The following is a 15,248-nucleotide window of genomic DNA, read 5'->3' as shown; positions in this document are numbered from 1 at the left end:
GCTGTTTAGACCACAGTTTTTCTTTATCTAGGATATCTCTAATTGTAGTTTGCCTAAGTTCCTTTAATTCTCTGCGTAACACTAACAGATTTGTATTACTTCTAGCCAACTATGATGACTTATACCAGTGGTCAGTGGAATCCTACTCAGACTTCTGGGCAGAATTCTGGAAATACAGTAACATCGTGTGTTCTCGCCTGTATGATGAGGTAAGTTGGTATTTATCTTACTGTCAAGTGCTACACAAAGGGGAGATAAACCTGTTTTGAGGTCAGTCTTTTGACCTGCTCCTGGAACCTTTGCAAGTGATATAAAGAATCTGTCAACTGCATATTTCTGAATTTCCTTGTGTTGTGGATGGTGGTGTTCTGTGCTGATATACTTCAGACCAGTGACATGCTCAAGTGTTGTTGTGCTAAACAATTCTAAACGTGAGTATCCTTGTTGTTGTGTGCTCTAACATACCTTGGTAGTCCTGGCTGCTTGTGAGGAGTCTACCAGTATCCTGCCTTGTGCTTTAGCATTATGCTGGTAGAATATCATCGTGATTTTGTAAATGTTGGTGTGCATTTAAGTTCATATGTGTTCAGAGTCAGCTTACTAGGTAATCATGTCTGTTCCACTCCAGTTTTGTAGAACTGGTTGTGGAAGTCTGCAATCAGATGTGGGCTTGAAATATTTCTGAGGGAGTGGTAGTGGTTGGATGCAATCACAGGTGGAATACCAGACCATACCAGAGTGTTGCTTTGAGATTTCAAAGTCCTTGCAAGTGGAGGGCAAAGCTGGAGCCCTTGCACGGTCCTAGTGTAGGATATCAACATCACCCTGCAGTTTTCGACCTGAGGAAGGAGTAATTATTTCAAAAGCTTGATGCAGAGGAACCTGGGACCTAGTAGAGCGGGCTGGATTTTTATCTTAATCCCTGGAGGCCACCTGTGCCAAGAACACCCAGAGTACTGGCAGTTCTGCAGAGGAAACTGGTAAGTTTCTTTTGCCTTTTCTGAATTTCTGTACTGTATGCCATGATTGGCACCTGCACAGGAACCACTTGATCTGCGTGACCTTCCTTTTAGCCTTAATTCAGCCAGAGTGTAAGAACTAGCTTGCTTTTTGAAGCATGTTGTCTGAAGATTGGAAACATTTAATCTTTTATTTTTTTTTTCTGTAGATGTTTTTCAAAATCTGGTCAGGTTCTGCTTGGGTACTGTCTATTTTCTCTAGTGTTCTGTGCTGCTAGCAAGTCTGTTTTTCTAAGTTTCCACATGAATGTGAATTGTCCTGGGCAAGTAGTTCAGAGGAGCTCTTTTGCACCTGTTTCTGTACTGAGCAAGCTGGACAGTAACACTTGCCATTCTCTTGCCTTGCAGGACTGGTACTCCTGGAAGTCTGTCCTTCCAGATACCACCACTGGCTGGTGAACTGGAAGGAAGACTGAAGCAGGCAGTGTTGGCCTGAAAGTGTTTCCTGAGGATGAGAAGATGGGAATGTCTAGGAAGGCTTTAACTAGACTACTTGTGAGCTTATAGGCCCCTGTATGCCTGTTCTGCATGGGTCTTGCTGTGATGCAAGATCTTAAAACAGGAGAAGGCAGAGTCAGCTGATAAGTAACTGCTCTAGAAGATACTTGACTTGCTCTTTATAAACATTGCTGTTTGCCTTCAACTTCCTCTCTGTGTCACTGTTGTCAACTTCGCGATTTGACTCCAACTTTGCTGAGCCTCAAAGCTGATGTGCTGTTAGACCTTATCATTGGTCCATTTCTCTTGCATGTTAAGAGGAAAGGCTGGTTGCATTACCATAGGTGTTCTGTGGTAGCTAAAGAGCTGAAAAGCTGTGGAAGCTCTGCTCATGTTGGGGCACTACTCCTCATGGTGGCAGAGCTGATGGTGGAGGTAGCTAGACTAAGGACTATTGGGGAGTGTCAGAGGGAAATAGATCAGTGGAGCAGCGCCCTCTCACAAACTCAGCAGGCTGCTGGAGCTAGAGCAGCCGAGCACCACCGTCTGCCAACTGCAAGATTCGGGGAATAAGAGATGGAGAGTGGCAGCAAGTTCCTGCCTGGTGCAGGAAGCCTCCTGTCCCCACTCAGACAATAAACCCCAGATTCCCCTGAAGAATAAATACTAAGTGCTGCAAGTGGAATCTATCCCCAAAGACAAAGAGTATGGCTCCCACAGCCTAGAAACATTCCCTAGGCTGCACTGTCCTCAAACAACCATAAAAACATCCTCTGTGAAAAAGGAGAGGGATTGTCTTAGGGGATTCGTTTCTAAAGGGAACAGAGGGATCTATCTGCAGACCGGACCCGCTCCACTGGGTCATCCCGCTGGGGCATCACTGAAGGATGTCACTAGAAAACCTCCTTCCTTGGTGAAAGACACAGATTATTACCCTCAAATCAGCAATGATGACAGCGCAGGAAGCTGAAAGGCATTAAGAGAGACTTCAGGGCTCTGGGGAGAACGATGGAGGGCTCTGGGGTGCAAGTAGTGTTAGATCCATTCCAATGCTACGGAATGAGGAGCAAGAGGTCAAAAAGAATCACTTGACTAATACCTGGCTCCAAACCTGGTGTGAGGAGAAAAACTTCAGGTTCTTTGAGCATGGAGTGGCCCATGTCCCCCTAGGCTTCCTTACTAGGGATGGGGCACGCTTGTCTCCTAGGGGGACTGAAGTCCTTACTAAAATCTAGCTAGGTTCATAAATAGAGCTTTAAACTAGATGTGAAGGGGGAGGGAGATGAAGCCAGGCTAGTCAGGAGGGAGCCTGGAAGTGGAACTCCAGTGCCTGAGAGATGGTGTGCTGGCAAGGACGGCCAGTATGTCACCACAGAGCGACTGGGGGCGAGTACATCTGGTGATGGGAAGGATGAAACTGGCACTGAGGGGATAGATATTCCAAGGCCCAGTCCATTGGGAATGAACACTATTCCCTTTTTGAGGGCTGAGGGTTCACCAGCCCAGCTGAAGTGCATTTACACCAATGCATGCAGCATGAGCAATAAGCAGGAGGAGCTGGAAGCTGTTGTAGGGCAAGGAGATTATGATGTAGTTGCCATCATGGAACCGTAGTGGGATGACTCGTATAACTGGAATGCAGCTATGGTGGGGTATAAACTCTTTAGGTGGGACAGGAAGGGTAGGAGAGGAGGTGGGGTAGCCCTCTCTGTTAGGTTCCTTCTTTGATGATACCTTCAAACTCAATTATGGTGATGACAGGATCGAGTGCCTGTGGATTAAAATCAGGAGGAGCCCACAAGAAGGCAGATATTGTGATGGGAGTCTTTTACAGACCACCCAGCCAAGAAGAAGCAGCTGATGAGCTCTTCTGTAAACAACTGGGAGTAGTCTCAAGATTGCTGCCTCTTGTCCTTGTGGGAGACATCAATCTTCTGAGTATCTGCTGGAAGTACAAGACAGCAGAAAGGAAGCAGTCTAGGAGGTTCCTGGAGTGCGTGAAAGACAACTTCCTCGCACAACTGGTGAGCGAGCCAACGAGGGATGGTGCCCTCCTGGACCTGCTGTTTGTGAACAGAGAAGGCCTTGTAGGGGGTGTGATGGTTGGAGGACACCTGGAGCAAAGTGATCATGAGATGATAGGGTTCTCAGTTCTAGGTGAGGTGAGGAGGGGGGTTAGCAGAACAGTCACATGAAACTTCCAGAGGGCTGGTTGGCAAAGTGCCATGGGAGACAGTCCTTAAGGGCAAGGGAGCCCATGAGGGCTGGGCGCTCCTCAAAAAGGAAATCCTAGCAGCTCAGGAGCAAGCTGTCCCCATGTTCTGGAAAAGGAGCTGGCAGGGGCAAAAAACCAGCTTGGTTAGGTAGGGAGATCTTGAGAGACATCAAAAAGAGAAAGGTCTATGGAAGCTTTGGAAGAAGGGACAGGCTGGACTACAGGGGAGAAGTGAAGGAAAAAATCAGGAGGGCTAAGGCCCAACTAGAAATCAGATTTTCCAAGTCTGTAAAGAATAACAAAAAGTCTTCCTATAAATACATTAACAATAAAAGGAGGACTAGGGAGAATGATCATAGAATCACTAGGTTGGAAGAGACCCAGAGGATCATCAAGTCCAACCATTCCTATCAATCACTAAACCATGTCCCACAGCACCTCAACCATCCATCCTTTAAACACCTTCAGGGAAGGTGACTCAACCACCTCCCTGGGCAGCTTCTGCCAGTGCCCCATGACTCTTTCCGTGAGATTTTTTTCCTAATGTCAAGCCTGAACCTTCCCTGGTGGAACTTGAGGCCATTCCCTCTTGCCCTGTCCCCTGTGACTTGGGAGAAGAGGCCAGCTCCCTCCTCTCCACAACCTCCTTTCAGGTAGTTGTAGAGAGCAATAGGGTCTCCCCTCAGCCTATTCGGTCCCTATTGGTTGCAAATGGAACAACATTGACAGGGGATGAGGACAAGGCTGAGGTACTTAACGCCTTCTTTGTCTCAGTCTTTAATTGTAGGGAAAGTTGTTCCCTCTGTGTACATACCCAGGAGTTAGAGGAGCAGAACAAGGCTCCCATGATCCAAGAGGAGATAGCTGGGGACTTACTTGCCCAGCTAGACACCCACAAATCTATGGGTCCAGGTGGAATCCACCCAAGAGTGTTGAGGAGGCTGAGGGGTGACCTCATTGCTCTCTATAACTACCTGAAAGGAGGTTGTAGAGAGGAGGGTGCTGGCCTCTTCTCCCAAGTGACGGGGGACAGGACAAGAGGGAATGGCCTCAAGCTCCGCCGGGGTAGATTTAGGCTGGACATTAGGAAAAAATTTTTCACAGAAAGGGTCATTGGGCACTGGCAGAGGCTGCCCAGGGAGGTGGTTGAGTCACCTTCCCTGGAGGGGTTTAAGGGACAGGTGGATGAGGTGCTGAAGGGCATGGGTTAGTGTTTGGTAGGAATGGTTGGACTCCATGATCCGGTGGGTCTCTTCCAACCTGGTTATTCTATGATTCTATGAGTGAGCTGGTGCATGTGCTTTTCATCATCTTCCAGCAGTCCTGGCTGACTGGGGAGGCTCCACTGGACTGGAGGCTGCCTGATGTTGTGCCCATCTACAGGAAGAGTGGCAGGGAGGGTCCAGGGCACTACAGTCTGATTTCAGTGCTGGGAAAAGTCATGGAACAGGTCATCTTGAGTGCTATTAGGAAGCACATGCAAGAGAACCAGGTGATCTGAACAGGCTGGATCGCTGGGCTGAGACCCATGGCATGAGGTTTAACAAGGCCAAATGCCAGGTCCTGCACTTGAGGCACAACAAACCTGGGCAGCTACAGACTAGAAGAAGCCTGGCTGGAAAGCTGCCTGGAGGAGAAGGACCTGGGGGTGTTGGTTGACAGCGACTGAACATGAGCCAGCAGTGGGCCAGGTGGCCAAGAAGCCCAATGGCACCTTGGCTTGGATCAGAAACGGCGTGGCCAGCAGGTCCAGGGAGGTTCTTCTCCCTCTGGACTCGGCACTGGTGAGGCCGCTCCTCGAATCCTGTGTTCAGTTCTGGGTCCCTCACCACAAGAAGGATGTTGAGGCTCTGGAGCGAGTCCAAAGAGCAACAAAGCTGGTGAGGGGGCTGGAGAACAGGCCTTATGAGGAACAGCTGAGAGAGCTGGGGGTGTTTAGCCTGGAGAAGAGGAGGCTGAGGGGAGACCTAATTGCTCTCTGTAACTACCTGAAAGGAGGTTGTGGAGAGGAGGGAGCTGGGCTCTTCTCCTAAGTGACAGGGGACAGGACAAGGGGGAATGGCCTCAAGCTCCGCCAGGGGAGGTTCAGGCTGGACATCAGGAAAAAATTTTTCATGGAAAGGGTGATTGGTCCCTGGCAGAGGCTGCCCAGGGAGGTGGTTGAGTCACCTTCCCTGGAGGGGTTTAAAAGACAGGTGGGTGAGATGCTGAGGGGCATAGTTTAGTGACAGATAGGAATGGTTGGACTTGATGATCCTCTGAGTCTTTTCCAACCTAGTGGTTCTGTGAAAAGCTTGATCCCTGCTGCTTGTTGAATTAAGTGTTATACTTTGTGGGAAATAATTCTTTTTCGTGAACCAGAGTGGACTCCTTTGTTCCTGGGCAGTGAAACTGTTTCTGCTTTTACAGATCAGTTCAAGAAAAACAACAAGATTTTGTGTGTGTAACACAGGTGGCCAGTCTTCTATATAAACTTAGTAAAGGTTTTAAGTATTTGATGTAGGCATGCTCATGTCATTCTACAGCACTTGATATCCATGTTACTTCTGAAAAGAAAGGTTCTTGCAGTGTGCAAGGCTGTCCTGTCCTGGGAGCACTGGCATTCTGTCAGGTTACAAGTAGCTGTAGATTTTAAATGAGGAATGTAGTCTTAACTTAATTTTGCTACAGGAAACACCTGGCAGCTGTTCCTGTGGAGAGCCTGCTTTGAGAATTGATAGTATCTGCCCTCTAGCTTTTTGTGAGGTGTGCTGTTTTGTTGCTCAGGTTGTACACACCATCAGGTCTACCACAGCAAGGCAAGGATTATCTGTCTTATGAGAATTGGATGACATTCATTCTCAAAGGCCTAGTCTCTGTTTAGGGTAAGTGGAATCTCCAGGGCATGATAATGTGTAGTAGTAGCACAGCTAGCAAACTGCTTTTGGGAGGGAAAATGCAGTAGTGAGGATACTAATGCAGACTGAGGATACTGCTAATGTAATGCTGCTTTTTAGGTGCTGAGGCTTGGGGAGTAGTCACTGATGAGCTGCTGGGAAGAGCAATTGTAGAACAGGGCTGGTAGCTTGGGAATGCAGCAGGTGCCTGGCAGGTTCACCTGGCCACACAAAGAAGGCCCTGTATGCCTCAGTGCTGCTGTTAGGAGTGAAGCCTTCCTTGTTAACAAGGGCTGCAGTCAGCAGTACTGCGGACTGCACTTCTTACCCTTTCCTGTAGGCTTGCTGAGCGTTTGTTTGGATTGTGTGAAGTGAAAGGCTTTGTGCGAAGTTCTGCCCTGTTGTAGCCTTGCTAGAACTGGGATGTAGCTGGGATTGTCTAAGTAATTATCAGAACTTGACTTTCAGTTGCTTGCTAAGAACTTGCATTGAAGGGAGAGGGCAGGTCGTTCCTGTTTCAAAGTATTGGAGATCTGGCTTAAGTAGGAGTTGTAGGTGTTACCTGAGTAGAAAATAATCGAGCATGAAGTGGGAGTCTAGCCACCTTATGCTAGTATAGCTCTTTGAAGGGGTGTTACACTTAAGGAATGAACGGGGTTATTCTAGTTATTGTCCTAGAAAACATTCTACTCGCTTTTCTTCAAGCTGAAGAAGTCAGTACTAAGTCAGTTTTAGGAGTGGATTCTAATTACTGCAGTGATGTGTTGGTATTAAAAAAAACCAACCCCAAAACAATAATTCAGCCTGAGTTGATACATTGTAAATGACATAACTTGGTTCTAGCCAATTCTTACAAGTGAAGAAATCTCAAGTTCCCTTTTTTAGAAAATACATTTGGAATAGTGATAAAATAGAGCATTTCTACGTGAGCTTTAACTTCACTGACAAAACTAAATTTTAGGACTGCCTCTTGTGATACAGATACTGTATACCTTGAAGCACAACAGTATTGGGCTTTCTGGAATGGGAGATATTGAGTTCTGTCTGGCTTTCAGAAGAGCCTTTTACTTGGTCTGAAATAATGACATTTCTGTAATGCATGTGCAGTCTGTGAGAGCTTGAGGGTATAAACCGATGCTTTCAAGCCCACAGCTATTAAAGTTTCAATTTAAAGATTGCAAAATAAATGTGCTGCTGGCCATTTGGACCTCTAATAGTGGGACAGTTGAAGGCATTTACAGGCTTTTATGACTAATGCTAAGGGGCTTTCTAGCTGTTACTGTTGTTAAAGGCATATTCTTAACTGTGACATATTGAGGGAGAATTGAATATGTGAGGCTTGGTTGGTTCAAGATGGGGGAAGCTGTTTCAGTTGGGTATATTCTTTTCACCGTGTTTTTCAGTTGTTTGTGTGTCTTGGACCTAAGTGGGGAATTATTTAGTACAGGCTTAAGTTGTTGGATGTTCTTTTTAGAAAACAGCAAATTGAGGATGGTGGAAATGAAGCTTGTAATCCTGTATTTGTTAGTCTTAGAGGCTGGTAGTGATGCTTCTGAGTTCTGGATGAAGCTGTGGAGTAATTGTTTACTGCAACTTAATCCTTAAAAATGGAGAATTGGAATAAAAAGCTTAAACTTGCTAATTAATGTTTGGTGGTAGAAGTCACTTATTTAGCCAAGGGCTACTTTGAATTTGGGTTGTCTTAAGTTCCTAATGGTCTCTGTACCTTCTGACTCGTGCTCAGAAGACTGGATGCTCCCACCTTCACATGCTGTGATTTCTGTAGGAGGGAGGTTGCAGCGTCTGGCCTGATGGAGAGCTGCAGTGTGAGCTGCAATACTCTGTTCTCTGCTCAGGATGTTCCCAGAGGCAAAACCCCAGCATGCCCTGTGGCTTGTGGGTATCTTGTGGTCTGGGTGTAGCCGCAGTGTTTTGCTTCACTGGTGTATTTAGGGCTGGTCTGAAGGTAGGACTGTTGGCAAGGAACTACTTCTAGTTTTCTTGTAATGATGACTTTGCTGCTGACAGTTGACAAATAATTAATCTTTCCAGGCCTGAATTACAGGATCTAGTGTCTGTTTGCCATCTGTAAGCAGGGAGAAATGATTCTTGCTTAATAAAGTGTATGAAAAGCTTGGGATTAACTGATTTCTGTACAATACTCTGAATAAAATTATATTGTGCTTTTTCCAAGAGTGTGTTTTGTTTTTTTTTTCTAGGTGGTCGATACATCTAAAAGTATAGCAGATGTCCCAGAATGGTTTAAAGGCAGCCGTCTGAACTATGCAGAGAATCTTCTGAAGCACAAGGACAATGACAAGATTGCACTGTATGCAGCAAGTAAGAAAGAATTGATGGCTTGTGTTCATAGCTCACAGGGCTAGGTATTAAACAGCTCTGCTTTTTATGAAACACTGAAATAAACTGTCTTGAGTGAGGAGAAAAGAGGGAAATGAAGTCAGTAACTGTACAGAATGTATGATACAGCTCTGCAGAAAACAGCACAACATGCTCTGGAAATACAGAAGTTCTGAGAAGTCCTTGGCAAACTAAAACCTTTCTTCGGATGTGCTTATCTGCAGCGAGGTAGTAAAGATTATGCTGAGTTTAGCTTGCACACTGTTTAAGCTGTTACTTCACGCTTGTTAAATACTTACCTAATACCTAGTATCTGCCTTCAGGTGTTATTTTGGCACTGTGGATGTCGTTCTTCCCACCCTTATCCTATGCCTATTATTTTAGGAGTACTAGGGACTACATGGGGCATAGATAGGAACCTATTCTGCTTTTTGACAATACAGCTACACGTATGGAAGACTTGGAATTTCACTTTTCTGGAATGCTAAAGCTCAGTCAGTTTTTTGTTTTACTGGGGAGGATCAAAGTCTAGTAAAATCTGTGTGCGCTCTTAATGAGGGAGGTGCTGTTAAGACAATAAAGTCCCTTCTCTGTATCTACTGACTTGGGTAACTTCAGAAGATGTTTCTAATCTCCTTTAGATGGGATTAGCTTCTGTGCAGGTGTGTGAGTGCTTCCTTAGGGAGTTGTGTTCCGAGCTTCTCTTTTGCTGGACCTAATCCTTATCATAAGACTGACCAAGCAGTGATGCTTCTTAATAGCTTAACAATAAACAATACAGCCTCACAGCTTGTTAGCGGAGAATATTATGCAGAACTATGTCTGGATTGTGTAGGTATTAGAAGTCTTAGTTTCAGATTTTTTTATGCATGAAGATCAGTTTCTGAATTACATATGTATTACTGTTGTTCTAAAGCTGTTTGAAAACAATGTGAGGCAACAGAATCATCTTCTGTAGGCTTACTGCTGAAGAAATACCAGTTGCGTTTTATTTTTAGAGGTAGTGAAAAATGTGTCTCTGTATGTGTATAAAATCTGCGGAGTTAAGAGAATGGGAAAATCTGTGACCAAGTCTTGGTGTAACAAGAATTGTTCTAGTGAGTTCTAATAGAAATGAGGCTTGTAACAGAAAGCTGGCTTTGAAGTTCTGAACTCATCACTTTCAGATTTTGAGATAATGAGAAAAGCTTATGTATTATTCAGTGGAGAAAAAAAATCAGTGCAGTTAAGTGCATCTTGTGCATCTACTGAGAGCCACTGATCAGTAAGTTAACTCTAAATTTGATGCGGTTGATTTGTTAATATTAAAACATTAGTATTTCATGCTAAACATGAAACTTGAGAAAAAGTCAAGTCAAATACTTTCAGTTCAAATTATTGAAGGAATTATTTGTTTTGATATGAGATTACATTGGCCCTGTAGATCTTTTTTCTGGTTAGAAAGTCACGGCGTGTACTGGAGACTTGCTGCTTTGTGTTGTGTAATCACGGGTGATAATACCCAAAGAAGCAAAACTATTTTACAGTTGAGTACTGTGTCAGTGCTGGAGTGAACGCATTTGCTTCCCTGTGGTGAACAGACTTCCACCTGCATTACTTTTCATGACCTTCTGCTGTATTTAATCTTCTTATGGTCTCTTAATTCAGAGTGTTTTTCATTAACCCTTTACTGCTAGGTCAGAGTTGGTTTAGGGAAGCTGTCAGGTTTGTGTATTCATGGGGAATGATTGTGTGGGAGCAGTGTGGGTGTAATAGAGCACAGGAAGTCAAGTGTGACTTTCCCAAACAATTTCACTTGTCACTGGCTCCCACCGTGAGTCTTTTATTTGTGACTCCCTTCTCCCGGGGTCTTTAATTGTTCTGTTTGGTGGGAACATGGAGTCTGTCCGCAGCCCTTGCTCAGCTTGTGAACTGCGTGCTGCATTGACTTCCGTGGTGTTCCTCACCACAACCTGCTCTCTTGCTCAGTGTGAGCCCCAGTTTAGTGTGATGGAAATCTTAGAAGGCAAAAGAGTAAAATCGCTGTTCCCTGCTTAAGGAAATCAGACTGATGGTAGCTGTTAGGCAAGGACTTGCTGTACCAGGGCATGCAGTACACTTCTGTTACATCAGCCTTGGTGTATGTATTTTTCGTAAGTGCTGGATAACTGGAAATGGGGCAGGCCAAATGGTTTGCAGGAGTCGCACCGAGGAAGTACAGGAAGGGACTTTTAACCGACAGACTTTGCCTTCCATGACATTTAGAATCATAGAATAACCAGGTTGGAAGAGACCCACCGGATCATCAAGTCCAACCATTACACAGTGGCCCTCCTGTATTATTAATACAGAGGATCATTAAAGAAACATGAGGTTACATACAGACTACGGCCACTACAGGATCCTTTTGGGCAACGTTATCATAAGGCATGTCCAAAGATCTAACACACTAATGTGTGTGGCTTTGGTTCCCCATAAACATTTCATGGCAATAACATTTTGCATCTTTTCCTTGTCTGGAAGGAGAGGGTAGTCCATGTCTGGGATCCACAGATTTGTTTATTTTTGTTTCACATTTACTAACAGCTTATGTAACATCTGACAATCAGTACCAAAGTGAAAGCACCCTGCAGGTCTTTTCAGAAATGGAGTCCCGTTTTAGTTAATTTGCTTTGAGGTATGTTGGCAGATGCAGATGTTTAGAGAGCATATTGGAAGTCAGGCTGTAGTAACTATGTGCCTGATTTTTCTAGTCTAGCAACTTGCTGTAATGAAATGTAAAAGGTGGCACCTTGCTGTTGCTTCCTAGACCTAATAAGAAAACTGTGCAAAAAGGGAAAACAAAGTTGTTCTTTCTATGTTAGAAAGTAGCCTTGATGGGTGTGAAGTATTAATTTCATCAGTCAGTAGTTTGCATTTTTGCAGATATATGTTCCTGTCTTTAACGATGGCCTGGTGTCTACTGAATGAATGTTACTGTTTAACACCTGATTTCCTTTGAAAAGGAAAGATTGGTACGTCATAAGAGGAACTTGAAATGCAAATAGTATTAGTGGAAACTCTTCTCCCAAAATTGCTTTATTTTCTTCCAGAATTAGTTGTTTGTGCTACGCTTGTGACGCAGTGCAGAACTTCTAACTTGTTTTAATTGTCTTTCTTTAGAGGAAGGCAAAGAAGAAATCTTGAAAGTTACTTTTGAAGAACTGAGACAAGCTGTAGCTTTGTATGCTGCAGCCATGAGGAAGATGGGAATAAAAGCAGGAGACAGAGTTGTGGGTGAGTAACTTTTTTTTTTTTAAGGGCAGGAAGTAAAATTTTCTTGAAACATGCAGGTAAGTATTTGGGTTATAGAAACATTCTAAAGAAAAGGTTCTTATGCTGCTGTATTTGTTTGTAAGAAATGGGCTTTTAGATGGGAGAAACCTGGGTTAGCCTGCATGTTCTCTAGCACCGAAAGGAAAGGGAAATAGCTCATTCTTAGCTTCACTACAGTTCGCTTCATAAGCGGTCTGAGGAGGCAGAAGTGATGGAGACTTTACATCTGGCTCAGCCTTGACTCCCAAGGTCTGGCAGGTTCACACAGAGGAAGTCTTGGAAGCTACATCCCTGGCTGGTTGTTCTGGTGCCAGCTGGCAGTCGCTGACCCTGTGGCCCCCAGCAGTGTGGTGTACTGCTCACAATTTTCTGGAGTAATATTTCCTGTTGTAAGACTGTAATGCAGGTTTTCCTATATCGTGTGAACGTCTTGGACAGTGTACAGTGCAGGTAATAGGAAGGAGTTACTCAAGCTGGCCTCAATCCACTTATTTCTAAATTGCTATTTGATCTTCCAGATGAGCTGCTTAATCTTTCTTGTGCTCTTTTGCTAGGTTCTTTAGTTTGTGTTTGTGGTGCAAGTTAAAACTGCAATATCCTTGAAACTCCTTGACTCCTACCTGGTGGTTCTGCTGACGTGTGTATCCATCTTGCTACTGGAACCACATGTTCTTTGAGCAATACTTGGCCATTATCCTAAGTATGTGTAAATTCTTATATGATGCAAAACCAAAGTGATGAAACTGTTTGTTTTTTCTGCGTGTTACAAACAGAACTGGAACCCCTGCCTTCAAAAACAGAAGGATATGCGTTATTATTTTTGTTAAACTCACAAATACAACCTGCAAATGTAAAATATCCTGGAGAGGTCATACTTCATGCGTGTGGTATGGGTGTTCTTTGGAACTGGTAACTGAACATTTAATTATCACAGCTGGTGGGTTGTGTTCTTGCACAGAATTAGAGATAAATTCTTAATTGGGTATGAAATCAGGAAGGTTTGTCTGAATTAAGACAAAGTTAAGATGTTCTACTTTTGTCTCCATTTTCAGTCTTAACACAGTCATGTTTGTATCTGACAGCTTGCTGAGCAGTAGCAGCCTCTGTCTGAAACCAAGCTAATGAATCAGAAAACTTGCACTTTATGAAGCTGCAATACTTAGAATTTTAGAAGTTTCTTGCTACCTGTCCTCTATCTAATGAGATGATAAATGGAGAGTTTAATCTCTGAAGAAAATACTGCTCTCTAGGGTAACAGGTGGAATACTAATGTTTAAGTATGACCAGGTCCAGTCACATTTAATGACATCATTCATTCTAAACTGAGATTAAAGAATTTTACCTACATGAGAATGCTTTGCATGTTTTAAGTGGTGAATTAAAAGTCCCGTTAGCAACCTGGTTGTCAATGCTAGAACTCTTCTAATCAAAAACAGCTAGAAACACTGTGTTTGGGAAAAGAAGATAACACGATGCTATCTTTTTTGTGCTCATTTTGTGAGCAGCTCTTGCACTCTGCTGGGGAAATGTTCTGTGTGGCTGGAGAGAATGCACTACTGAAATACAGTTGCCAGTGCTAATAATTAAGCTAACAATGCTATTATAATTTTACTAACAGTCTTGTTTAATGACAGTATTTTGCTTAGTACAACTGGAGCTTGGCTATCTCTTGAGTCTTGTTCGTCTTGTCAGCTGGCTCACCTTTACTTTTTAAATTAAAAAGCATAGTTGATATTTAAAAAGAAATTGTATGAATAAAATAGCATGCTTTAGATACTGTTGCTTTTTATTTATGCAGGCTTTTAAAATACTTGCAGAAGGTAGCAATCCCAAGTTTCTGTTAAAAATTCATCCTTAATGTCAGGACTTCCTCCCACAAAGGGGAAGATTAACCCTGCACTTTGTCTTGTTCTTGGGAGACAAAATGTGCACGTTGACGCCAATGGGAAGCCTGAAGGGTTTTTAGTGATTTCAAGAGGAGGTGCAAATTGCAGTCTGTCTGATGGTGGTACTGTTATTTATAAAAACCTACCAAAGCCCCAGCAAACAAAGGGAATAAATACATTGAAAATACAGTTACAACCACTGTTTGGATCGCACCTTGTTAAATCTCTGGAGTTAAATTTTCCTCGTCTGAGTAAGCTGCAATCCTGTTCTTTCCCTTGGCCTTTCTGTGCATATCCTGTCTGGCATGTCCCCAGCAGGACTTTTCTGCTGCCATAGGTACCAAGTGTTGGTCCTGGGCCCCTTCAGCATTCCAATGACTTAAGCAGGTCTTTACAAGCAGTTATAGCTTATTTATGGAAGTGGGCTTGCATTGTACATAAAGTCCTTACAAAGCCCTTTACTTTTGAAAACAGGAAAGATCCAGGAAACCTCTTTGTTTCCTTAAGATCGTGGTATGGTTTTGGGCTCAGGTAGAGCTTTTAAAATTATTCAAAGGCTTCATATGCTTGTTTTTTCTTTCTGGGCAATGTCTCAGTTCTGTGTTTTTCCATTCTGCCCCCTTACTGTGACTGGTGAGAGACTTTTTCCCTGTAAACTTCAGTCAGCTGAACCCACATCAGCTCCCATCAGCTGAGCTGTTGTGCAGTTCCTCCTCCTTTCCCCTGGTGCCCCCAGTCCTAGACTCCTGACCGACAGGTTGGTTTGCGCTGGGTAGCAGCCCATGTCTAGGAAGAGCTTCTCTATGAAAGAATCCAATGGGATTTTAACAGCAATCCAGCTATTTAGAGAGGTGTGTATCGGATTCGATCTCAGCTTTTGGTATGTTTCTCTTCTATGCCAGAGGATACTGGCAGTGCTTAGAGGAGCTGGAATGTAACATTGCAGTCAGTGGTTGAGGCTGCAGGCTGTTCTCCAAATCCGGAATTGAAATGGCAGAGAGACATTAAGTGTTGGGTGGGAAAGTGAGTCATACACCCACTCGTGGCATCAAAGATCAGAGACTCCAAATCTTGGCAAAATTCTGCTGGGACCTAATTTGTTTCAAGATTTATAGCAGATGGCAGAAGGAAGGGTGATTCTGTGTGGTTTGTAGCAGTAACA

General features: G+C 43.9%; 1 protein-coding gene across 1 annotated transcript in view; it reads left to right on the top strand.

Annotated features, from left to right (window-relative positions):
- AACS (acetoacetyl-CoA synthetase) overlaps window positions 1-15,248 on the top strand; it is a 47,680-nt gene that overhangs the window by 3,063 nt on the left and 29,369 nt on the right. Inside the window, exons 2-4 of the mRNA XM_069871361.1 lie at window positions 106-209; window positions 8,768-8,888; window positions 12,048-12,161. Of these exons, the coding sequence (XP_069727462.1) occupies window positions 106-209; window positions 8,768-8,888; window positions 12,048-12,161 (339 nt within the window). The remainder of the gene's footprint in view (window positions 1-105; window positions 210-8,767; window positions 8,889-12,047; window positions 12,162-15,248) is intronic.

Source organism: Phaenicophaeus curvirostris, chromosome 17 (assembly GCF_032191515.1).
Source record: "Phaenicophaeus curvirostris isolate KB17595 chromosome 17, BPBGC_Pcur_1.0, whole genome shotgun sequence".
Taxonomy (NCBI): domain Eukaryota; kingdom Metazoa; phylum Chordata; class Aves; order Cuculiformes; family Cuculidae; genus Phaenicophaeus; species Phaenicophaeus curvirostris.
This window is presented reverse-complemented; position numbering and strand designations above follow the sequence as displayed.